Raw genomic sequence first — 25,266 nt, forward strand, 5'->3', positions numbered from 1 at the left:
CATAATCAAAGGTAAGGGAATATTTATGATGTAATTTCGTATTTCTGACTCCAACATGGCGGAGAAATGTTGTTAAATCTGAGCGCTGTCTCAGATTATTGCATGGTGTGCTTTTTACGTAAAGGTTTTTTTTTTTTTTTTTTTTTTAATCTGACAGCGGTTGCATTAAGAACAAGTGTATCTTTAATTCTGTGTAAAACATGTATCTTTCATCAAAGTTAATGATGAGTATTTCTGTTATTTGACGTGGCTCTCTGCAATTACTCCGGATATTTTAGAGGCATTTCTGAACATGGTGCCAATGTAAACCGAGATTTGTGGATATAAATATGCACATTATCAAACAAAACATAAATGTATTGTGTAACATGATGTCCGATGAGTGTCATGTGATGAAGATCATCAAAGGTTAGTGATTAATTTTATCTCTATTTCTGCTTTTTGATACTACTATCTTTTGCTGGGAAAATGGCTGTGTTTTTCTGTGGCTATGTACTGAGCTAACATAATTGTTTGGTGTGCTTTCCCCGTAAATCCTTTTTGAAATCAGACATGTTGGCTGGATTCACAACATGTGTAGCTTTAATTTGGTGTCTTTCATGTGTGATTTCATGAAAGATTGTTTTTTATAGTAATATATTTTAATTTGGCGCGCTACATTTTTTCTGAATTTTGGCCAAGTGGGACGCTACCGTCCCACCTATCCCAGAGAAGTTAAAGAGTACAATTACCCTTTCGAAAAGGGGCTGGCATGATTGACTGTGAACGCCACCCCCTGGAGAGCAGCTCTCCTTTGATCCCCAACATAGGAAAAATCACCTGTTGTTTGGGTATCGTTATGTATATATGCCCTCCTGTTGTTGAATTGTTTAGATAAAAAAACAGTTTCAAACATCCCTGCAGAGACATATATACACACACATATATATATATATATATATATATATATACATATATAATTTGTATCTACCTTTCCAATTACTTTTAGAGTTTGGGATTTACAAATGTGTGCTTTTCATGTCATTTTTCGTTAAATCCAGTTCGGATTTAACCTCTACTTCATCACCCTCCCGGATCCGGGATCCTCCTCATCAAAAAAGCTGACTAGCATAGCCTAGCCTAACGGGACAGGGATATCATATAATATAATTTTCATGAAATCACAAGTCCAATACAGCAAATGAAAGATAAACATCTTGTGAATCCAGCCATCATTTCCAATTTTTTAAATGTTTTACAGCGAAAACACAATATGTATTTCTATTAGCTATCCACAATAGCCAAACACACAACCGCATATTATCACCATGTTTCCACTGCATAGGTAGCTTTCACAAAACCGACAAAATAGAGATACAATTAGTCACTAACCAAGAAACAACTTCATCAGATGACAGTCTTATAACATGTCATACAATACATTTATGTTTTGTTCGAAAATGTGCATATTTGAGGTATAAATCAAATTTTTACATTGCAGCCACCATCAAAAATAGCACCAAAGCAGCCAGAATAATTACAGAGAGCAACGTGAAATACATAAATACTCATCATAAAACATTTATGAAAAATACATGGTGTACAGCGAAAACACAATATAGAATTATATTAGCTTAGCACAATAGCCAAACACACAAACGCATTTATTCACCGCAAAGGTAGCTTTCGCAAAAACCAGCAATATATATAAAATTAATCACTAACCTTTGGACAACTTCATCAGATGACAGTCTTATAACATCATGTTATACAATACATTTATGTTTTGTTCGAAAATGTGCATATTTAGAGCTGCAAATCGTGGTTATACATTGTGAATACGTAGCAACATTTCCCCAGAATGTCCGGAGATATTTTGGACACTCACCTAATCTGACCAAAGAACTCATAAACGTTACATAAAAATACTTGTTGTATGGAAGATACACTGGTTCTTAATGCAACCGCTGTGTTAGAGTTTTAAAAATAACTTTACCACAACATACAGCTTGGGTTATTGTGAGACAGCGCTCACCAACACGGCGGAGAATAGGCATCAACATATTACACAGAAATACGAAATAACATCATAAATGTTTTCTTACTTTTGCTGAGCTTCCATCAGAATGTTGTACAAGGAGTCCTATTTCCAGAATAAATCGTTGTTTGGGTTTAGAATGTCCATTTCTTCTGTCGAATTCACGCCACAATGCTAGCCAAGGTTGCTAACATTCCCATCCTCTCTTGGCGCAAAGAACGGAAAACTCCAAAAGTCCCAAGAAACGTTGAATAAACTGATAAAACTCGGTTGAAAAAACCTACTTTATGATGTTATTATCATATGTATCAAATAAAATCAGAGCCGGAGATATTCGCCGTGTATACCGAGCGCTTTTCAGAAGACAATGTCGAGGTCCCTCGCGCGCCGTCGAAGACAAAGTAAAATACCGGACCTGTCACTCCAAAAGCTCTTGTTCGGCCTCAGATCAAGCTAGACACCCCATTCCACCTTCCACTGCCTGTTGACATCTAGTGGAAGGCGTATGAAGTGCATACATATAGATAAATAAAAGTTGAATAGGCAGGCCCTGAAACAGAGCCTCGTTTTCAGATTTTTCACTTCCTGTATGGAAGTTTGCTGCCAAATTAGTTCTGTTTTACTCACAGATATAATTCAAACAGTTTTAGAAACTTGAGTGTTTTCTATCCAATAGTAATAATAATATGCATATTGTATGATCTAGAACAGAGTACGAGGCCATTTCATTTGGGCACAATTTTTCCCAAAGTGAAAACAGCGCCCCCGTATTGAGAAGAAGTTTGTATAACCTTTGACTGACGCCTTTAGTGAGAGGTCTAATGCTTTAATATTTAATAATTTCTGACCTCCGAATTCATATTTAAGGGGCATTTTTCGCGGCATTATTGGTTACATTGTTTTCGTTTGAACTTGCAGACAGGCACTAAGAACAGCGGGAACGTTTCCCTAGTCAGCGCCATTATTAGTGCAATGCCCCTTAAAGTGTTCCTCTGTGCTACCCAGTGCAATGCCCCTTCCTCCTCCTCCCTTCTAGTAATGGGTCATTCTCGAACCAGTCGGCTCTAAGAGCCGGCTCTTGTAGGTGAACGTTGGGAGCCGGCTCGCATATCAGAAGAGCCGAATCTATTTATAAAACTATAAAAAAATTAAGATATGAATAATCAAAAGATTTACAAGAAATAGAATGAACTAATTCAAAGAACGAAAAAAATATATGATAATATAGGCCTAAATGCTCAAGCACACACACATTCGTTCTGCCTGTCTGCTCAGACTAACAGCCTCACCTGTTGTTCCTGTCAATCAGACACGCAGTGTCAACCAATGAACCAAAGATGCGTGAGGGAGGGCCGAGCCAACTCTCTCACAGTCACACACTTAGCAGCCCAGGAGACAGAGGAAGGACAGCAGTGAAAACAACAGCTGGAAAACGAGTCGGAAGCACAGTAGCATTTGGATGCATTTTAATAATGTAGACAATGTTACAGCAGTGTAGAATTTGCCAAAACAAAATGTCATATAAAGCCGGTTCTACGCACAACCTACACCGACATATGCGAACTGTGCACCCAACTGTGAAGCTAGCTGTAGCAGAGCTTCAAGAAACTAGCGGGTCTGCTAGTGATAGTGGTAGAGCCAGCACCTCCACACGTGGAGATGTATCCACTCAGTCAAGTAGGTCTAATCTGCGACCCACAGCAACGCAGTCTTCTATGGACCAGTTTATGCCAAAGTCTATGTCTGTAGTAAAACAAGGCCAAATTGATATTGCATTGGCTAAAATGATTGCCACCGATTTCCAGCCAATTTCGATTGTGGAGGACAGAGGTTTACAAATTATAGCAATAGTCTAAATCCAATGTACACAATTCCAAGCAGGAAAACCCTTTCAAAATCACTTATTCCACAACTATACGAGAGCACACAGGCTTCAGTGCGGGAAAGAGTCCAAAAAGCTACTGCAGTTTGCCTTACCACTGACTGCTGGACATCAAGGGTAACCACTCATTACATGTCGGTTGCATGTCACTTCATTGAAGATTTTTCAATGTTTAGCTGTCTTCTAGACTGCTTGGAGTTCAGCGACTGACACACCTCAGAGAACTTGGCAGAGGAACTGTTGAGAGTGGCCAGAGAATGGCAAGTAGATGGAAAAGTGGTCTGTTGTGTTAGCGACAATGCAGCTAAACTAACCAAAGCCATGAAATGTTTAAAATGGACTCATCATCCATGTCTTGCCCACACAATCAACCTGATTGTAAGAGATACTCTGAAGGTGATGAAGCCCACTGTGGACAAAGTGAAAGCAACTTTGGAATACTTCCACAGGAGCACAGAAGGTGCTGAAAAACTAAAGTCTACACAATGCCAGATGGGGACGCCTGAGCTGAGGCCTAAACAAGACTGCACTACAAGGTGGAATTCAACATTTTATATGTTGAAGCGGTTTCTTGAGTCAAAGGATGCCATCATCTCTACCCTGGCCATTGTCAATGCACCTGTTGATGCTCTGACCCAAGAGGAATGGGAGGTGGTGGTGAAGGTGTGCAGAGTCCTGGAACCATTTGAGCAGGTCACTGTGGAGGTACAGTAAGCAGTTATTACTACATCATTATCATTATTTAATCCAGTATTATATATGTATATGAGCAGTAGATGAGAATGTAGTATCAGTAGACAAAACATGAACCTGAACTTTCTCTCTTTTCAGCTATGTGACAGCCTCAAAAACAATACTCTTGTGTAAGGGTCTGTAGCAAATCACAGCCAGCCGCCAGAGAGAAGCAAATGTAACCACAGGACATGTGACAGAGTTGATGGACACCCTATGTTCATCAATGGACAGAAAGTTCCACAGAATGGAATATAATCACGTGCTATCAGAAACCGCTGCACTTGACCCCAGGTTTAAGAAGTTAGCCTTCAGTGATGCCAGAGCGAGTGATGAGGCTCTTCAAAGAATAACCTCAGCAGCAGGGAGGGACAGCCCCAGCAGTCAGCTGGCTCAAGCACCAGGGCAACAGGAAGAGGGATCAGATAGAGCAGAAGCACCCGCAGTAGTGCCACACGTCTGCTGTTTGATGAGAGAGCAACTGGGGATGCAGCACAAAGGAATCCCTCAGCAGATGCCATAATGGAGGTCCGATCCTATTTGGAGGAGGGAGACTCTGCATAGTGGCCACATCCGTTCCCTCCGAGGGTCTTCTTGAAAACGGGACAAATAATTACTGAGAGAAACCCCATCAGCCCCTCGAAAGTGATGCAGCTTGCATTTCTGAATGCAAATCTCCCATAAAAGCAAAATATGGTCAGCATTGCTGTGTGCTGCTGGTTATAACATGGCAATAAAGAGAGAGAAAAGAGGGACCATTACATTTACATTTACATTTAAGTCATTTAGCAGACGCTCTTATCCAGAGCGACTTACAAATTGGTGCATTCACCTTGTGATATCCAGTGGAACAACCACTTTACAATATCCACTTTACACTTAACACTTTTACAATATCCACATATCCCTACCGGCCAAACCCTCCCTAACCCGGACGACGCTAAGCCAATTGTGCGTCGCCCCACGGACCTCCCGGTCGCGGCCGGCTGCGGCAGAGCCTGCGCGTGAACCCAGAGACTCTGGTGGCACAGCTAGCACTGCGATGCAGTGCTCTAGACCACTGCGCCACCCGGGAGACCATGGGGCGACGTGGGACCAGTTTAATGTTTTAAGTGGGAGGCTGCAGTTTTGCTAATTATTTATTTTTCTTTGATATGGTGCAATATTCTATTATGCTGTTCAGATTGTATTCGTTTTGAATTGTTAGATTTATATGCACTTTGTTTATATACATTAAAAAGTTATACTTTAAATGCAAATGTTTAATAGCATTCTTTTTCATAACAAACCAATACATTTTTAAATACATTGTGGTTAAGGTAGAGTATGATTTCATTTAATAATTTAATTAGAATTGTTTTAACACCAATCATAGTCAAACTATCTCAAATCAAATCAAAGTTTATTTGTCACGTGCGCTGAATACAACAGGTGTAGAGCTTACAGTGAAATGCTTACTTACAGGCTCTAACCAATAGTGTGAAAAAAAAGGTTTGTGTGTGTAGGTAAGTAAAGAAATAAAACAGTAAAAATACATTTGAAAATAAGAGTAGCAAGGCTATATACAGACACTGGTTAGTCAGGCTTATTGAGGTAGTATGTACATGTATGTATGGTTAAAGTGACTATGCATATATGATGAACAGAGAATAGCAGTAGCGTAAACGGAGGAGTTGGTGGGAGGTGGGATACAATCAGTGGCGTGCCGTGGGCCTGGGGCCTGGGCCTTCAGTGAGGTCCTACACAGTCCCACCCGAATTAATCCACCTCTTATTACCATCATTATGATGCCATGGCTCTAGACACTATACATTTAGACAGAAACGCAGTATAACCAGGCGTTGCGTCACCTTGAAATTGACATTTTTATTCAGAGAATTGCAGGGGAAGAGTACAATACAGTACAGTTCAACTAATAGGCAAGAACATAGTCGAGTGCAACAGAGTTATATTAATATTCTTCTTCTATCCATTTCTGGTCCACAAACTTTGAGCTTTAAGTACCCCCCCCCCCCAAAAAATACAATGTGTTCACTAATCAGCGCATTGTCGCACCCACAGCAGTTTCAACGTGATGATAAAGACACATAACTATTCACTGAAAATAAAAGAAAGAAAACAAATAATTTGCAACATAGGCTATTTGCCATTTTATTTTGTTAATATATAGGCTATTTAATATTAACGAAATAAAATGCGAAACATACATACACATTTAATAAAAAAATAAAATGCATTGTATGCCTACTCACCAAAGACTGATTATTTGAACACAAAATCCTTCCTCCTTTCTTTCCTCAAGAAGACTTCAATGACTCTGTTGTACAGTCTATCTGTGCGTTTTAGTTCCACCAATAAGTCCTTTTCTATCGACATGGAGGCTAATGCTGAAAGCCAAGTCTGTCCAGTAGCATTTCTGGAATACGTTTTGATTCGCTTTAAGGCCGAGAATGACCGCTCGACAGAAGCCGTGGACACAGGGATAGTCACTGTCACACATGCCAATGTGTAAAGTTGCCCCATGTCCTCATTCAGATTTTTCTGCTTAAGGAAATCAAGGAGATCAGAGGGACTTTTCCCTTCAAAATCAGTCATAGCATACCTTACAGTCAGTTCTGTTTTTAGCTTGGATAGGTCTAACAGTGTTCCGTGACTCTCTGTTAAGCTGGAGAAGGCTGTTTGCGGGAATTTTTCCGGTAGGTCTGAAAGTGCTGGGGGTCCAGGAGGGAGAGAAACATACATTTTTTGTGGTCTTGAAACCTGTTTCGTATCTGGCAAAGAATGTTGTCCAGAATATTGCTGTGGAGTTGTTGGTAGTATGTGCGAGGGTCTCCTTGTGCTGGGCCTCTGCGTGCGCTGGGTGAACTTGAGCTGTAGATCCACTCGGGTGTCCCCAAAAGTTTTCAAAAGCACCATTGCTTGTAAGTGCCCAGCCGTACTTTGGTGTCTCGTTGCTGCCTTGGTTAGACAACTCAAGTTTGCAAAACTAGTGTGGCTCGAAACACCAAATCGATCACTTGCAAATAATAGGCATTCCCAGCAGTACAGTTTGCAGTGCTTCTCGGAGCCTGTGAGCCATTGATAGCGCTCGTAGTTGGAACTTTGAAAGTGGCGAACGAACCCCTTTCCCGCCTGTGACAGGCTTTGTAGCGTCGGCGTCGGGCGACCTCTCCTTACAATGTCTAACTTTTCTTGAAAAGTTCGTCTTGAGAATGGCGTTATAATTATATCCTCGACCAAATCGATATCTTCTCCTCCTTCCGCCATTGTGGGTTGAAAAAACAGCTTAGTAGTACGCAAATTAATTCGTTTATCAAATTCAGTTTCCTAGTTCTGAGGTTCTGCATAGACCTGCTCATAGGACCTGCCTCTCAATATTGGTAATCCAATCAAAAGACGTGCACGCACTACGCCTGCTAGCTGGCTCCTGTGTAACACTGGAGCTAGCCAGCAGGCGTACAATAGCCAACTCTAAAGCTGATTGGTTGACACTAAATTTTCATTTCCATTCACTTTAAGCTACAAGCGTCCGCACTGTTGATTCTGAAGGCCTGAGGGCAGATTTTAGACCCCTGGCAACACATGATGGCTGAATATGATTGGATAAAAGATCTAACATAAAGACCAGCCCTCCAAATCTCAACCTGTGGCCCTGACGGCCCACCACTGGATACAATGCAGATAGCCCAGTTAGCCAATGTGCGGGAGCACTGGTTGGTCGGGCCAATTGAGGTAGTATGTACACGGATGTATGGTTAAAGTGACTATGCATATAAGATAAACAGAGAGTAGCAGCAACGTAAAAGAGGGGTTGGGGGTAAAAACTGTTGAGAAGCCTTTTTGTCCTAGACTTGGCACTCCGGTACCGCTTGCCATGCGGTGGTAGAGAGAACAGTCTATGACTGGGGGGGCTGGGGTCTTTGACAATTTTTAGGGCCTTCCTCTGACACCGCCTGGTGTAGAGGTCCTGGATGGCAGGCAGCTTTGCCCCAGTGATGTATTGGGCTGTATGCACTACCCTCTGAAGCATTGTACGAAATCTTCAGTTTCTTGGCAATTTCTCGCATGGAATAGCCTTCATTTCTCAGAACAAGAATACACTGACGAGTTTCAGAAGAAAGCACTTCGTTTCTGGCTGTTTTGAGCCTGTAATCAAATCAAAGTTTATTTGTCACGTGCGCTGAATACAACAGGTGTAGAACTTACACTTACCAACAGTGCAATTTTTAAGTAAAAAATAGGTATGAGTTGAACAGTAAGTAAAGAAATAAAAAACAACAGTAAAAAGACAGTGAAAAATAAGAGTAGCGAGGCTATATACATTAGCGAGGCTATATACAGGCACCGGTTAGTCAGGCTAATTGAGGTAGTATGTACATTAATGTAAAGTTCAAGTGCCGTACCAGGCAGTGATGCAACCGGTCAGGATGCTCTCGATGTTGCAGCTGTAGAACCTTTTGAGGATCTCAGGACCCATGCCAAATCTTTTTGAGTGTGTGGACAGGTGTCTTTTATACAGGTAACGAGTTCAAACAGGTGCAGTTAATACAGGTAATGAGTGGAGAACAGGAGGGCTTCTTAAAGAAAAACTAACAGGTCTGTGAGAGCCGGAATTCTTACTGGTTGGTAGGTGATCAAATACTTGTCATGCAATAAAATGCAAATTAATTACTTAAAAATGTAAACTGTAGTTTCCCCACCTCAATTTACACACAATACCCCATGTTGACAAAGCAAAAACAGGCGTTTGTAATTTTTTGCAAATGTATTAAAAACAAACTGAAATATCACATTTACATAAGTATTCAGACCCTTTACTCAGTAACTTGTTGAAGCGTAGGAGGGGGGTGGTCAATACAAAATAGTCTGTGTAGCCATTTGATTAACTGTTCAACAGTCATATGGATTGGGGTAGAAGCTGTTAAGGAGTCTTTTGGACCTAGACTTGGTGGTCTGGTACAGCTTGCAGTGCGGTAGCAGAGAGAACAGTCTATGACTGGGATGGATGGAGTCTGACAATTTTTAGGGCCTTCCTCTGACACCGTCTGGTATATCAGTCCTGGATGGGAGAAAGCTTGGGCCCAGTGATGTATTGGTCTGTATGCACAACACTCTGAAGCGCCTTGCGGTCAGATGCTGAGCAGTAGCCATACCAAGTAGGTGATGCTAACATGAAGCCTAGGAAATGAGAATTGATCATACAACCTTCCCTCATCAACAGGATAAGAGAGAACATTTATAACATCTGAAGGTGTAACCTTGTCAACCCAAAACCACCGACCAATCAAACAATACCAAGTTTACAGCGTAACCTGACCACCAAGGACCAATCTCAACAGGCATCTAAGACCAATCTAAGACCAATGTAAATAAGACAGAATTTCTGAGAGGACCACACAACTATATGCATAGGGTAATTTAAAGTTAACCCTGTACAGATACAAGTTACCACAGAGAACATACAGCCACATAGATCAAATTCAGGTTATCCTCAGTGAAGAAGTTTTAGATAGAATAATTCCATAGTATCCATTTTTGGTATCTATCACACATTCAATAGTCAGTCCTCTGGATACTGTAACAGAGATACATTCTGGGCCCTCAAAGGGGGAGGGCTGACTAGTCTTTGGGAATTGTCCTTTCCTTGTGTTCCTGGACCATTTGCAATGCAGCTCCAAGTGACAGAGAACACATAAATTAGGGCCGAGCCTACACATCTAACACTCTTATGGCATTTGCTCTCAGCCTGTCTGGCGACTTCTTCAAGCTAACACAATAAATAGACCTTTACATTTTTTTAGGGGAATAATATTTCAAATGTGTTTTGAAAAATAAAGAATAAAAGGGTATGTACCCTACCTTATGATACTTCTTCCTTATCTGCCCTCTTGGTTTACACCCCAGCTTCATCTTCCTCAACCTTGTCATTAGACATTTTAACAGTATTATTACAGAGCAAAAAGTGGTTGAGATAGGTTAGTCATGCAACAATGGTGGCCTGTAACATAGTCACATACCTGTGATTGTGCCTCGAACTGGTGATCGCCCATGAATGAACTCCTGGGATATTATCCAGAAAAAGAGAACATGGATTTGAAAGCAAAATCAATGTATGATAATTCAATATAATTACATTTTTCACTATGCAAAATTCAGTGCTTGATTTTGAGAAGCTGACGTTACCAAAGACATTTTCCATTTTTCCACCGGTACCATATGAGTCCAGCAGCAGCAGCAGCAACAATCAGAAATATAATGACAAGTAGAACCCAACAGGCAGCAGAGATATCTGTGAGGAGAGGGGGGATACAGTTAATATAAACAGCCTGCATTTACAACTACAATATATGCCCTAGCAATCATGCTAATGCAAACACTTTCCTGTAAGCAAAGTGATAATGCTAGAAGGTTATATGTGTACATATGCAATTAGCTAAAAGTGTGTATCATGACTAGGTCTGTGGTGGTCATGTAATTTCTTCAGCCTGTGATTGTCAAGCAAATAACTGTCGGTCTCACGGTGATTGACGTTAATTGGCATTAACACGTTTAGCATCTCCTGGTTTCCAGGCACAGCCTACAAGACACTGATGCAGACCTTTGGAACATCAGCATTTTAAAAAGTCTAATAAATCCATGTAATATAGCCTATACCGTCACAACAATCAAGTCAAATGTTATTGGGCCCATACACATGGTTAGCGGATTTTAATGTGAGTGGAGCGAATTGCTTGTGCATCTAGTTCCAACAGTGCAGTAATATCTAACAAGTAATCTAACAATTCCCCAACAACTACCTAATACATACAAATCTAATGGGGTGAATGAGAATATGTACATTAAAGTATATGGATATGGCCGAGAGGCATAGGCAAGGTGCAATAGATGGTATAAAATACAGTATATTCACTACCGTTCAAAAGTTTGGAGTCACTTAGAAATGTCCTTATTTTTTATCCATTAAAATAACATAAAATTGATCAAAAATACAGTATAGACATTGTTAATGTTGTAAATTACTATTGTAGCCGGAAACGGCAGATTTTTTATGGAATATCGACATAGGCGTACAGAGACCCTCACTCCTGTGTTCCAATGGCACGTTGTGTTGGCTAATCCAAGTTCATAATTTTAAAAGGCTAATTGATCATTAGAAAATAATTTTCCAATTATGTTAGCACAGCTGAAAACGGTTGTTCTGATTAAGGAAGCAATAAAACTGTCCTTCTTTAAACTAGCTGAGTATCTGGAGCATCAGCATATGTGAGTTTGATCAAAGCCATGAAGTGCTTTGAAAGGCTGGTAATGGCTCACATCAACACCATTATCCCAGAAACCCTAGACCCACTCCAATTTGCATACCACCCAAACAGATCCACAGATGATGCAATCTTTATTGCACTCCACACTGCCCTTTCCCACCTGGACAAAAGAAACATCTACGTGAGAATGCTATTCATTGATTACAGCTCAGCGTTCAACACCATAGTACCCTCAAAGCTCATCACTAAGCTAAGGATCCTGAGACTAAACACCTCCCTCTGCAACTGGATCCTGCACTTCCTGACGGGCCGCCCCCAGGTGGTGAGGGAAGGTAGCAACACATTCGCCACGCTGATCCTCCACACTGGAGCCCCTCAGGGGTGCGTGCTCAGTCCCCTCCTGTACTCCCTGTTCACCCGCGACTGCCTGGCCAGGCACGACTCCAACACCATCATTAAGTTTGCAGACGACACAACAGTGTTAGGCCTGATCTCCGACAATGAAGAGACAGCCTATAGGGAGGTCAGAGACCTGGCCGGGTGGTGCCAGAATAACAACCTCTCCCTCAATGTAACTAAGACTAAGGAGATGATTATGGACTACAGGAAAAGGAGGACTGAGCACGCCCCCATTCTCATTGACAGGGCTGTAGTGGAGCAGGTTGAGAGCTTCAAGTTCTTTGGTGTCCACATCACCAACAAACTAGAATGGTCCAAACACACCAAGACAGTCGTGAAGAGGGCACGACAAAGCCACCCCAGTCATAGACTGTTCTCTCTACTACCACATGGCAAGCGGTACCGGCGCGCCAAGTCTAGGACCAAAAGGCTTCTTAACAGCTTTTACCCCCACGCCATAAGACTCCTGAACAGGTAATCAAATGGCTACCAGCACTATTTGCATTGTGTACCCCCCAACCCGTCTTTTTACGCTGCTGCTACTCTCTGTTTATCATATATGCATAGTCACTTTAACTATACATTAATGTACATACTACCTCAATTAGCCTGACTAACCGGTGCCTGTATATAGCCTCGCTAATGTATATAGCCTTGCTACTCTTATTTTTCACTGTCTTTTTACTGTTGTTTTTTATTTCTTTACTTACTGTTCAACTCATACCTATTTCTTACTTAAAAATTGCACTGTTGGTAAGTGTAAGTTCTACACCTGTTGTATTCAGCGGACGTGACAAATAAACTTTGATTTGATTACAGGCTCAAAACAGCCAGAAACAAAGTGCTTTCTTCTGAAACTCGTCAGTGTATTCTTGTTCTGAGAAATGAAGGCTATTCCATGCGAGAAATTGCCAAGAAACTGAAGATCTCGTACAATGCTGTGTACTACTTCCTTCACAGAATAGGGCAAACTGTCTCTAACCAGAATAGAAAGAGGAGTGGGAGGCCCCGGTGCAGAACTGAGCAAGAGGACAAGTACATTAGAGTGTCTAGTTTGAGAAACAGACGCCTCACAAGTCCTCAACTGGCAGCTTCATTAAATAGTACCCACAAAACACCAGTCTCAATGTCAACAGTGAAGAGGCAACTCTGGGATGCTGGCCTTCTAGGCAGAGTTCCTCTGTCCAGTGGAACAGAGGAACACATCCTTTACACATCTTAATCTTTTCTTTTTAATTGTCAGTCTGAGAGATGGCTTTTTCTTTGCAACTCTGCCTAGAAGGCCAGTATCCCGGAGTCGCCTCTTCACTGTTGACGTTGAGACTGGTGTTTTGTGGGTACTATTTAATGAAGCTGCCAGTTGATGACTTGTAAGTTGACCTATTCTGTGCAATAAATAAATATTCCAAAACATAGTCTAGGACAGTTGTGGGATGGGATAGATCCCAAATTAATACAACCACTAGCATCAAAAAAACTTTTTTAAGCAATGAGGCTGACACAACAGATTTGAATGTTTAGCTTAAAATGTTGATAAACTATTAGGCTATTTCTTCACATTATAAGCGCAGCAATGCGCACATGGCAGTAGGCTATTAGCGTGAATGTTCCATTAGCGGGAAAACACCATTATTAAGTGACCACAAATGTGATTTATGCATGTAAAGCTTTTATTGGGGCGGCAGGTAGTCTAGTGGTTAGAGCGTTGGAATAGTAACCGAAAAGTTGCAAGATCCAATCCCTGAACTAACAAGGTAACAATATGTCGTTCTGCCCCTGAACAAGGCAGTTAACCCACTGTTCCTAGGCCGTCATTGAAAATAAGAATTTGTTCTTAACTGACTTGCCTAGTTAAATAAAGGTGAAATAAAAAAATTATAATGTGCATTTTTTCATGGTGAAAATCTGTATGCCAGTTAGGCTCTACACCAGTTGTAAAGCAGATTAATGTGCTTAATTTTAAGAAGTTATTTTGCCACTTTAGTTGTGATACAAACCTTATCAAAACATATAGGCCTATGGGCTAGGCTACATGAGGTGTGCAACTATGATTTGAAACAGTCGCAAAATGAGTGTCTTACTGCATACAAGCTGGGCATCATTCACAAATGATAGGCTAATATTGTCACCCATCAGACAATTCTTGATTTAATCTTGTCTTTACATATACTAAATAATCTATGAAATTTGTTTTGATTTAGAATGGACCATTATCATGCACCTGTATCGAAACAGGGTCAGGACAAAAATAAAAATCTATGCACTTAAATAGTGAATGGAGGACGCTTTTCCCGTGATTCATTTTCATGCCAGCCAGGTAGGCTATACTCCTGTAGTAAAGATCAACAATGTGCTTAATATTAGGAAAGTTGACACATAAATTAATAAATAAATACAGTAGGCCTAGCCTATAGAAAGCTGATGGGATCCTCTTTTTAATACAGGCCATCACTGTTTTCTCACGCAATTGCATAGCCTATAGAAATGTTTCGCAACATGAGCTCATGGGCTCTCATGAAGTGTTTGATTAGATTTTAAATTACAATTGCATTGATGTCTGAGTGATTAGAGGGACAATAGTGCTGAGTACCAGGCAGTTAGCAAGTTCGGTAGGCTACTAATGACCATCAGCAGCATCAGAGCTGGGAGAAGCCTAACTACCGTGACTAAACGGTCACATGGAATTTGACTGCCATCATGACTCGTGACCGCCGTTGTGCCAGTAATACGGTCACCATAACAGCCCTAATCATGACAATCTTAGTTTTTAAACCTTCCTGTAGAAAAAGATGAGGCCATACGTCTGATACTAACACACGCAGTGAAATATAAGTGAGCATCTTGCTCAACTTTGGTATACATACATGCTACATCACATTTCACATAATTGTCCCTAATATAACAATTCAAGTATAAGCAGCCAGTAAAGCAACCATCATGAATTGTGTATATGTGTGCCTGCATGTGTGTGTGTATTTAGATTTTTTCTCTCTCAGGTGTTCTTACTGGAGGCGACATGCACATATTGAGAGCCAGTTGCTCGTCCGTAAGGATTGGAGGCCTCACAGGTGTAGAGGCCATTCAACTCAGAGCTGAGGCTGATGAGGTGCAGTGTGTCTCCCTCTGCTCTCACTGCAGACTGAGGCCATGGCTGTCCCACTCTGGGGGAGAGAGAGAGAATGTGAGGAGAAGGGCTGACCCTGCTGAAAAAGACAGCAGACAAGCATAGGCTGGTGAGCAGCCTTCGTTGTGTTTTAGCTAGTAAAACGCCTTTGTTTTCGCTGGTGACATTTACATTTTAGCCATTTAGCAGATGCTCTCATCCAGAGCAAGTTAGTGTATTCAACCTAAAATAGCTAGGTCGGACAATCACATATCACAGTCATAGTAAGCACATTTTTCCTCAATAAAGTAGCTATCAGTAAACACAGAGCTAGTAAGGGGGGGAAAAAAAGTGCGAGTGTTAGTTCACCAAACACATTTTTTGGAGTTAATGGGAGGTGGGGTGGGGGTGCTGTGGGATTATTTAGAATACACTTTGAAGAGGTAGGGCTTCAGATGTTTTTGGAAGATGGGCTTCAGAGGGAAGCTGGTTCCATCACTGGGGTGCCATGACAGAGAAGAGCTTGGACTGGGATGAACGGGAGCTGCCCTCCTGTAGGGGTGGGAGGGCCAAAAGAACAGGATGTGGAAGAACAGAGTAGTATGGTTGGGGTGTAGGGTTTGAGCATAGCCTGAAGGTAGGGAGGGGGAGTTTCTGTTGCTGCTCCATAGACAAGTACCATGGTCTTGTAGTGGATTCGAGCTTAGACTGGAAGCCAGTGGAGTGTGCGGAGGAGCGGGTTGAACACCAGGTGGGTTGCAGCCTTCTGGATAAGTTGCAGGGGTTTGATGGCACAAGCAGGGAGGCCAGCCAACAGCGAGTTGCTGTAGTCCAGGCGGGCGATGACAAGTGCCTGGATTAGGACCTGCGCCGCTTCTTGTATGAGGTAAAGTCATACTCTACGGATGTTGTAGAGCATGAACCTGCAGGTGCGAGTCACTGCTTTGATATTTGCAGAGAACGATGTTGTGTTTGTGTTCTCCGGGTTCATGCCAATGTTCTTTGCACTCTGGGAGGGGGACACAAGTGGAGTTGTCAATCGTGATGGAGAGGTCTTGGAGCGGGCAGGCCTTCCCCTGGAGGAAGATCAGCTCCGTCTTGTCGAGGTGGTGGGACAAAATTCCAAGCTGAGATATCTGCCAAATGCGTGTCGCCACCTGGGTGTCAGAAGGGGAAGGGAAAAAGTATGTGTCAGCCGCATAGCAATGACAGGAGAGACCATGTTAGGATATGACGGAGCTGAGTGATTTGGTGTATAGAGAGAAGAGGGCCTAGAACCGAGCCCTGGGGGACACTAGTAGTGAGAGTATGTGGTGCAGACACAGATCATCTCTATGCCACCTGGTATAAGCGGCCTGCCAGGTAGGATGCAATCCAAATGTACGCAGAGCCCTAGACACCCAGCCCTGAGAGGGTGTCAAAGGCAGTCGAAAGATCTATGAGGATGTTCTCATCCTGAACGGGAGCTGCCCTCCTGTAGGGGTGGGAGGGCCAAAAGAACAGGATGTGGAAGAACATAGTAGTATGGTTGGGGTGTAGGGTTTGAGCATAGCCTGAAGGTAGGGAGGGGGAGTTTCTGAGGAGAGTCAGCTTTGGCAGTGCGGAGAGCCTCCGTGACACAGAGAAGAGCAGTTTCTGTTTAGTGACCAGTATTGAATCCTTTATTTTCTTTTTACCCCTTTTCTCACACATTTCATGATATCCAATTGGTAGTTACAGTCTTGTCTCATCGCTGCAACTCTCCCGTACGGACTCGGGAGAGGCGAAGGTCGAGAGCTGTACGTCTTCCGAAACACAACCCAACCAAGCCGCACTGCTTCTTAACAATGCCCACTTAACCCGGAAGCCAGCCGCACCAATGTGTTGGAGGAAACACAGTACATCTGGCGACCGTTTTAGCGTGCACAACGCCCGGCCCGCCACAGGAGTCGCTAGTGCGAGATGGGACAAGGACATCCCTGCCGGCCAAACCCTCCCCTAAACTGGACAGTGCACCATCCCATTTGCCTTACGGTCGCGGCCGACTGCGACAGAGCCTGGACTCAAACCCAGAATTTGTAGTGGCACAGCTAGCACTGCGATGCAGTGCCTTAGACCACTGCGCCACTCGCGGAGTATTGAATCCTGACTGGTTATGGTCAAGAAGATTGTTTTGAGAGAGATAGCGAGAGAGTTGGTAAGAGACATCGTGCTCAAGTTTTGGAAAGAAAATAACGGGGATTGAGGAGGGGTCAAGGGATTGGTTTCTTGAGGAGGGTAGTGACTTGGGACATATTGAATTCAGAAGGGACGCAGCTAGTGGTCAGGAATGGGAGAAGGTGTCCAGAGATGGTCTGGAGAAGGTAGGAGATGGGGTCGAGCGGGCAGGTTGTCAGGCGGCTATACCTCATTAGTCGCAGGATTTCCTCTGGAAAGAGAGGGGAGAAAGAGGTCAAGGGTATTTTTGTGTGAGTGGGACCAGTGGACTCAATAGGCTGAGTGAATGAGGAACGGATGTCGTCAACTTTCTTTTCAAAGTGGTTTTAAAAGTTGTTGATAAAGTCGTCCGCAGAGGGGGTGGAGGAATAAGAGGTTTGAAATTGAGAGTGATAGAAAGTGGCTTAAGCAGTGAAAAGGTAGAGAGGAGTGCAAGGATGATCGGTCCCATGGAAATTTAGTTTTCTTCCATTTCCGCACAGCTGCCAACAGCCCTGTTCTGTAAGCTCACAATGAGTCCCTCAGCCACGGAGCAGGAGTGGAGGGCTGAGCCAGCCGGGAGGAAAGGGGACAGTGTGAGTCAATAGGATGCGGAATGGGAGGAGAGTAGGGTCCAAGAGGCAGAATCAGGGGACAAGAGGGAGAATGATTTAGCAGAAGGGAGAGATGATAGGATAGAAGATGAGAGAGCGAAGATTGCGTTTGGCGCATGACCAGCCTTGGTAGTGTTTTTACTGGTGACCAGCCTTGGTTGTGTTTTCAATACGGGTCAGCAGTGTACCAGTATATACTGGTCATCTGCAAAAACCAGCATCAAGTCACATTACTCTGGCTTGCAAAGTGATGTCTAATTCCTATTGGAATCCAGTCTGAGTGGCAATATGCAATAATTAACTTTTATTCACCCACAATATGCATTCAGAATGGAATATACGGAATATATGGCATTATTTAGGATGCTTAAGACAGAAGCTTATACTATAATAAATAAATCCAAATATTTGAACAACAGTGCAGTGTGGTTAGAACAATTTTCAAAATAGTGGATCAAAATCAAGGGGATTCGACCTCATACAACCCTGAATGTTCCATAGTACCCTACTCTACCTGCTAAACTACCGGTCAGGTGAAACTACATGTACAAAATCCTTACAATATTTGTAAGTTAGGTGTCCAGTAGAGGTAGGTGTTTGAAAGCAGCTTGGAATCGATGAAAGCACTGGAACTATTGCGAAAATCAGTGGGATCTTGCATTTTGAAAAAGCACGTGATCAAACTAAGCTTTGGACGTCATTGGCGTACTTGTGATAAAGTGATACGCATCTGCACACTGCTTCGAAGTTAGCTGCTTAGCGATTTCGGCACATGCATCAGAGCTTCGGTATCAAACCTAACATCACTACATAGAACCCTTTGTTTTGTACCTGTAGGTAGGGGAACCCTTTTGAACTCCATTTAGAACCCTCTCATGAAGAACCCTCTGGTTTCAGGTAGAACGAATTACAGGTTCTACAGTTATACTTATAGGATACTTCAGATGTGCTAATGGCACACACTTAAATATTACCTGTAATTGGACAGAAAGTTACAAGCTACTGAGTTGCAGTAAAAATATTGTATTTTTACAGTTGAAATCAGGTGTTATTTTTGAAAATTACTTGTTTACCTTACATTCACTGTAGTTTGAAATGTTGATGGGGGCAATGTGCTGGCATGGGCTCATTTTCATATTTCGGGGCAACAAATCTGTTCCATTTGTGCCAACCGTTAGTGGAAGTGTTGTACCAAATTAAGTGGTTTTATAGCTTTGTTGATAAAGGTTGAGCATCTCATATGTCCACTCCCAGTTCTACAATCTTTGCAAGCTCTTGTGACAATCAAGAGCTGCACTGTTAAGAGGGTTTACTATGCATTTCCTGTAACTTAATGACAGTTGGTCACTAGGAAGTTCATGCTTAAAACCCTTTCCAGCCAGAGTGTTCTAATTTCGGAATAAAGTTTGATTGTTTAAAGCCTTAACAACACTACGGTCCAATCACAGATTTTATTTCTGAAAACTGCCATTTACACTTGACAATGAAAAGTCACTGAGCAAATCCTCCATTAGCCTAACTGCCCGAGTAGGTGATGGCTTCAAAATGGAAACCTGGTGGATCAGTTGAGGTAAGAAAGTTGTCAAATTGGTTATGAAAATGTTTTATCAATAATGTCACTTGAAAGACTAAATCATTTTGTTAAAAAGGTCTGTATTTGCAGCGCTGAATAATGTTAGTTGCAATGCTGCTTGAAGAGGCAACAGGTAGCGACAGCTATTGCTCTAGCTAACTATCTATCCTCTCCTTCTGTTTCTGAATGAATGTGTGGCCATTTCTTTCTAGCTGGCAAAATAAGCAAGTTATGTACTGCCATATGTCGATAGCATAGTTGAGTTTGTCACTGGTTTTGGCTAGTAAATATCCTAAACCTAGCCAGTTAGACAATGATAGCTGAAAGCTAACAGCGGGGAGAGGGAAGGCGAGGAGAGAATTCACATTCTGTCATCTGCTGCTGGCTTGCTAATGTTCACACACATTTTTTTTCTCCACATGTAATTGATGAAATGTTATTCTATAAAATATTGTAATTGTGTCAATATGTTGTGAATACTGTAGAAAAAAATCTCTGAATATAGCTAGCTACCATGTAAAAGATGTCTAGCTATGCTCCAACTTCAGTCCATCAGGTTTTCTGATATGGTTTTTCTACTATTGTACTGTTATTGTACTTAGGTAGTTCGCTAGCTAGATGACTAAAATGACTAAATCCTAATTTAGTTAGATAGGATGTCATATTTTGTGTTTGTTCCAATATCACTGTCCATGTTCAGCCGATGACTTATCCATCATGATCACCCACCACACATCCATGTGAAGGATGAACCTATCTAGACAAGTGTGAAATTGTTTGCACATTTATTGAAAAGGAAACAGAGAAATCTCAGTCAATACTTTGTAGAAGCACATTTGGCAAGGACTACAGCTGTGATTCTTTCTGGGCAAGTCTCTAAGACCTTTCCACACCTGGATTGTGCAACATTTGCCCATTATTCTTCAAGGTCTGTCAAATTGGTTGTTGATCATTGCTACACAACCATGTTCAGGTCTTGCCATAGATTGAAAGTAGATTTTAGGTCAAAACTAACTCAGCCACTCAGGAATATTTACAATCTTCTTGGTAATAAACTCCAGTGTAGATTTAGCCTTGTGTTTAAGCTTATTATCCTGCTGAAAGGGGAATTCATCTCCTAGTATCTGGTGGAAAGCAAATTGAACCAGGTCTTCCTCTAGAATTTTGCCTGTGCTAAGCTCCATTCCGTTATTTTTTTTTATTCAGTAAGCCCATTGTGTTATGACTGGTCGTAGATTTAGAGTAAGTCCCGAACAGGGTGGTCCCTGCGGAGGGTAAATCCCAGAAGGGTAAGTCCCAAACAGAACGGTCCCTGCAGAGGGTAGGTCCTTGGAAGGGTAAGTCCCAAACAGGGTGGTCCTGCTGAGGGTAAATCCAGAGTGGGGTTGACTCCCTGCTAGACCCGTAAGGCGGGGGGGGTGAAAGCCCAGCCGTAGTGGCCGTGTGGCCGTAGTGTGTGTGTGTGTGTGTGTGTCTATGGATAAATTGGCGTGCTTGTGTACTAGTACGGTAGGTTGTAGAGTAGTAGTCCATGTAGAAGTACAAAAGGAAGGAAGTGCATACGGTGGAGAACAGGAGATTTCTGAAAAATTAAACATTGTACATGGTCAGTGAGTGGGATAGTGGATGGCGATAGAAGTTTGCCTATAAGTTCTGGAGGAGACCCTCCATGGTTGGAAAAGCGATAGAATATTGGATTTAAAAAAAGTGATGTGTGTATTATCATTATCAATAAGGAGAGAGGTTGGTTTACGCCCTATTGGGGTGGGGAACCGTAACAGATTATGTGGAAATAGGAAGACAACTGTGAATACTTTTGGTTGTGTGTGTTGTCAACAACAGTGATAGTAGAGGCGTGACACTGGTATAAGACAATAAGTCTCCTGTATTCTCCAGTAGTAAATTGGCAGACGCTTCAGTATGGTTTTTAATACAAGGCATTAGGTCCCATGACCAAATAATTAGGCACCCACAGTACCAGTCAAAAGTTTGGACATACCTACTCATTCAACAGGTTTTTATTTATTTGTACTATTTTCTACATTGTAGAATAGCAGTGAAGACATCACAACTATGAAATAACACATATGGAATCATGTAGCAACCAAAAAAAGTGTTAAACCAATCAAAATATATATTTGATTTTTCAAAGTAGCCACCCTTTGCCTGGATGACAGCTTTGCACACTCTTGGTATTCTCTCAACCAGCTTCACCTGGAATGCTTATCCAACAGTCTTGAAGTAGTTCCCACATATGCTGAGCACTTGTTGGCTGCTTTCCTTTACTCTGCGGTCCGACTCATCCGAAACCATCTCAATTGGGTTGAGGTCAGGTGATTGTGGAGCCAGGTCATCGGATGCAGGACTCCATCACTCTCATTCTTGGTCAAATAGCCTTTACACAGCCTGGAGGTGTGTTGGGTCATTGTCCTGTTGAAAAACAAATGATAGTCCCACTAAGCCCAAACCAGATGGGATGGCGTTTCGCCGCAGAATGCTGTGGTAGCCATGCAGGTTAACTGTGCCTTGAATTCTAAATAAATCACTGACAGTGTCACCAGCAAAACACACCTACACCATCACACCTTCTCCTCCATGCTTCACGGTGGGAACCACACATGGAGAGATCATCCGTTCACCTACTCTACGTCTCACAAAGACAGGGTGGTTGGAACCAAATATCTCAAATTTGAACTCATCAGACCAAAGGACAGATTTCCACCGGTCGAATGTCCATTGCTTGTGTTTCTGCGCCCAAGCAAGTTCTCTTCTTCTTATTAGTGTCCTTTAGTAGTGGGCCTGATTCACGCAGTCTCCTCTGAACAGTTGATGTTGAGATGTGTCTGTTACTTGAACACTGAAGAATTTATTTGGTTTGCAATTTCTGGGGCTGGTAACTCTAATGAACTTATCCTCTTCAGGAGAGGTAACTATTGGTCATCCTTTCCTGTGGCGGTCCCCATGAGAGCCAGTTTCATCACAGCGCTTGATGTTTTTTTCAACTGCACTTGAAGCAACTTTCAAAGTTCTTGAAACTTTCCGTATTGACTGACCTTCACGTCTTAAAGTAATGATGGAGGGCATTGAGAGTGGAATCTAATTCCTCTCACTGTGCAGTGCAGGTAGTCGCTGTTACCCATATCCCAGGTACCAGTAATGGATTCAAGAGAAAGAACATTTAAATCAAGCTGAGAGTGGACATACATTCGGCAGTGAAAAGCCACTGAACCTTGTCACCAATGCGGCAAATTTGGCGAGAGACTTTATGGTGGTGCCTGAGCCCTCTGCACTGACTCATTCCGGGGTAAGTGCGGCTGTGCAGACATTTTCTTCACTGACTAGTGAGAAACAGCAAGCACTCCTGAAAACGGCCGGAGTTGGGAGTAACGCATAGCGGAATTTGGCCGTCGTCAAATTGGCAAAATTTACAACAGAAAATAATTAGATTAGCAGGGTAATGGGCAGAATAGAAAGTTATACAACTACTACCCATGAGGGGTCCTCTAGAGAAATTACAGTGGAGTTAATATTGTGAGTAATTGTTTGTAGAGTTAAGGAAACAATTGTAATTGTTGAGATTAAAAAAGTAATTGTGTCAAGCGCCAGCATTGGGTTTACCAAACCTAAAATAAAATTGTTAATGAGCAGGAAGTTCATTGTAGTTACGCAAAATCATGGGAGAAAAGAGAGACCAGTAATGAATTGTAGTGACTCGGTGGCCAGAGGAATGCAGTCGTGTCTCGGTGGCCAGAGGAATGCAGTCGTGTCTAAGGGCAGTACCAGCGACAGAAATGGTTTCGCATAACACCGCTTCGATTATAATGGCTCAAAAAGTGGATTTGTATGTTTCACACGCAGTAGCAACCATAGTTAACAGCACGTTACTAGTGTGAGATGGACAAAATGGGAGATAATGTTAAATAGGGAAAATTCTAAATCTGATTTGAATCCTGCGGCGTTAATGCCGTTCCCTGGGAAGGGTGAATAACACGTGACCCAGATCAAATTACTCCAAAGCCTCTGCCCGATTTACAAGAGTTTCTCTCATTCTCCTCTGCAGATCCTCTCAAGCTCTGTCAGGTTAGATGGGGTGCGTTGCTGAACAGCCATTTTCAGGTCTCTCCAGAGATGTTCGATCAGGTTAAAGTTCGGGCTCTGGCTGGGCCACTCAAAGACATTCAGAGACTTGTCCTGAAGCCACTCCTGCGTTGTCTTGGCTGTGTGTTTAGGGTCGTTGTCCTGTTGGAAGGTGAACTTTCACCCCAGTCTGAGGTCCTGAGCGCTCTGGAGCAGGTTTTCATCAAAATCTCTCTGTATTTTGCTCCGTTCATCTTTGCCACAACCCTGACTAGTCTCCCAGTCCCTGATGCTGAAAAACATCCCCACAGCATGATTCTGCCACCACCATGCTTCACCGTAGGGATGGTGCCAGGTTTCCTCCAGACGTGACTGACACTTGGCATTCAGGCCAAATAGTTCAATCTTGGTTTCATCAGACCAGAGAATCTTGTTTCTCATGGTCTGATGTCTTTAGGTGCCTTTTGGAAAACTCCAAGCGGCCTGTCATGTGCCTTTTACTGAGGAGTGGCTTCCGTCTGGCCACTCTACCATAAAGGCCTGACTGGTGGTGTGCTGCAGAGATGGTTGTCCTTCTGGAAGGTTCTCCCATCTCCACAGAGAAACTCTGGAGCTCTGTCAGAGTGACCATCGGGATCTTGGTCACCTCCCTGACCAAGGCCCTTCTCCGCCGATTGCTCAGTTTGACCGGGCGGCCAGCTCTATAAAGTGTCTTGGTGGTTCTAAACTTCTTCCATTTAAGAATGGAGGCCACTGTGTTCTTGCAGACCTTCAATGCTGCAGAAATTTTTGTGTAACCTTCCCCAGATCTGTGCCTCGACACAATCCCGTCTCTGCGCTCCACGGACAATTCCTTCAACCTAATGGCTTGGTTTTTGCTCTGACATGCACTGTCAACTGTGGGACCTTATATAGACGTGTGTGTGTGCCTTTTCAACAGGCCGCTGCCCCTAAACTGTGAGGAGAGCACAAAGTGAGTCTATGGAGGATTCCTCCCAGGGAAACCTTATCTTTTTGTCTCTTCCGAGAGGGAGGTTATCAGAAATCCCACTAGATTGTAGTTTGGGCTAACCATAATTGGGACATTGCTGGTAGGGGCTTTGTGGTCTAGCCCAATCTGATTCTCATCAAGGGTGGTGTGAAATTAAACATGTATTCTCTCTTCCCTGTTCCAGTTAATATGTTTTCTTGGTGGTGTGGAACATGTGAGTGATCATTGTTCCAGATGAGGGACTGTTGGAAACTGACTAATTGACTTGAGCATGTTTTAGTTTGTTTATAACTATATAAGTGGCCTAGCAGTAGTAGTTAAAGTGTTATGGGTTAGATGGAATGATTTATGTGCAAATGTATTTGTGGCCGGAGGCAAAGTACAAAGGGGAACCGTCTCTGAAACTAGTGGACTGCGGCAGGCTGCAAGAATGTGCACTTC

General features: G+C 42.6%; 1 protein-coding gene across 5 annotated transcripts in view; it reads right to left on the reverse strand.

Moving 5' to 3' along the window:
* Positions 1-25,266, reverse strand: part of LOC120064159 (nectin-4-like) — a 60,826-nt gene that overhangs the window by 14,137 nt on the left and 21,423 nt on the right. For 2 of the 5 annotated variants that reach the window (XM_039014537.1, XM_039014536.1), the window contains exons 6-9: positions 15,299-15,453; positions 10,815-10,920; positions 10,649-10,691; positions 10,491-10,551 (exon numbers count right to left, since the gene is read on the reverse strand). In XM_039014537.1, coding sequence (XP_038870465.1) covers positions 10,525-10,551; positions 10,649-10,691; positions 10,815-10,920; positions 15,299-15,453 — 331 coding nt within the window. In that variant the 3' untranslated portion in view covers positions 10,491-10,524. Of the gene's footprint in view, positions 1-9,209; positions 9,810-10,490; positions 10,552-10,648; positions 10,692-10,814; positions 10,921-15,298; positions 15,454-25,266 lie in introns of those variants that run through there. The other 3 variants (XM_039014534.1, XR_005478574.1, XR_005478575.1) reach the window with 3 other exon arrangements.

Source organism: Salvelinus namaycush, chromosome 19, assembly GCF_016432855.1.
Source record: "Salvelinus namaycush isolate Seneca chromosome 19, SaNama_1.0, whole genome shotgun sequence".
In the NCBI taxonomy this organism is placed as follows: Eukaryota; Metazoa; Chordata; class Actinopteri; order Salmoniformes; family Salmonidae; genus Salvelinus; species Salvelinus namaycush.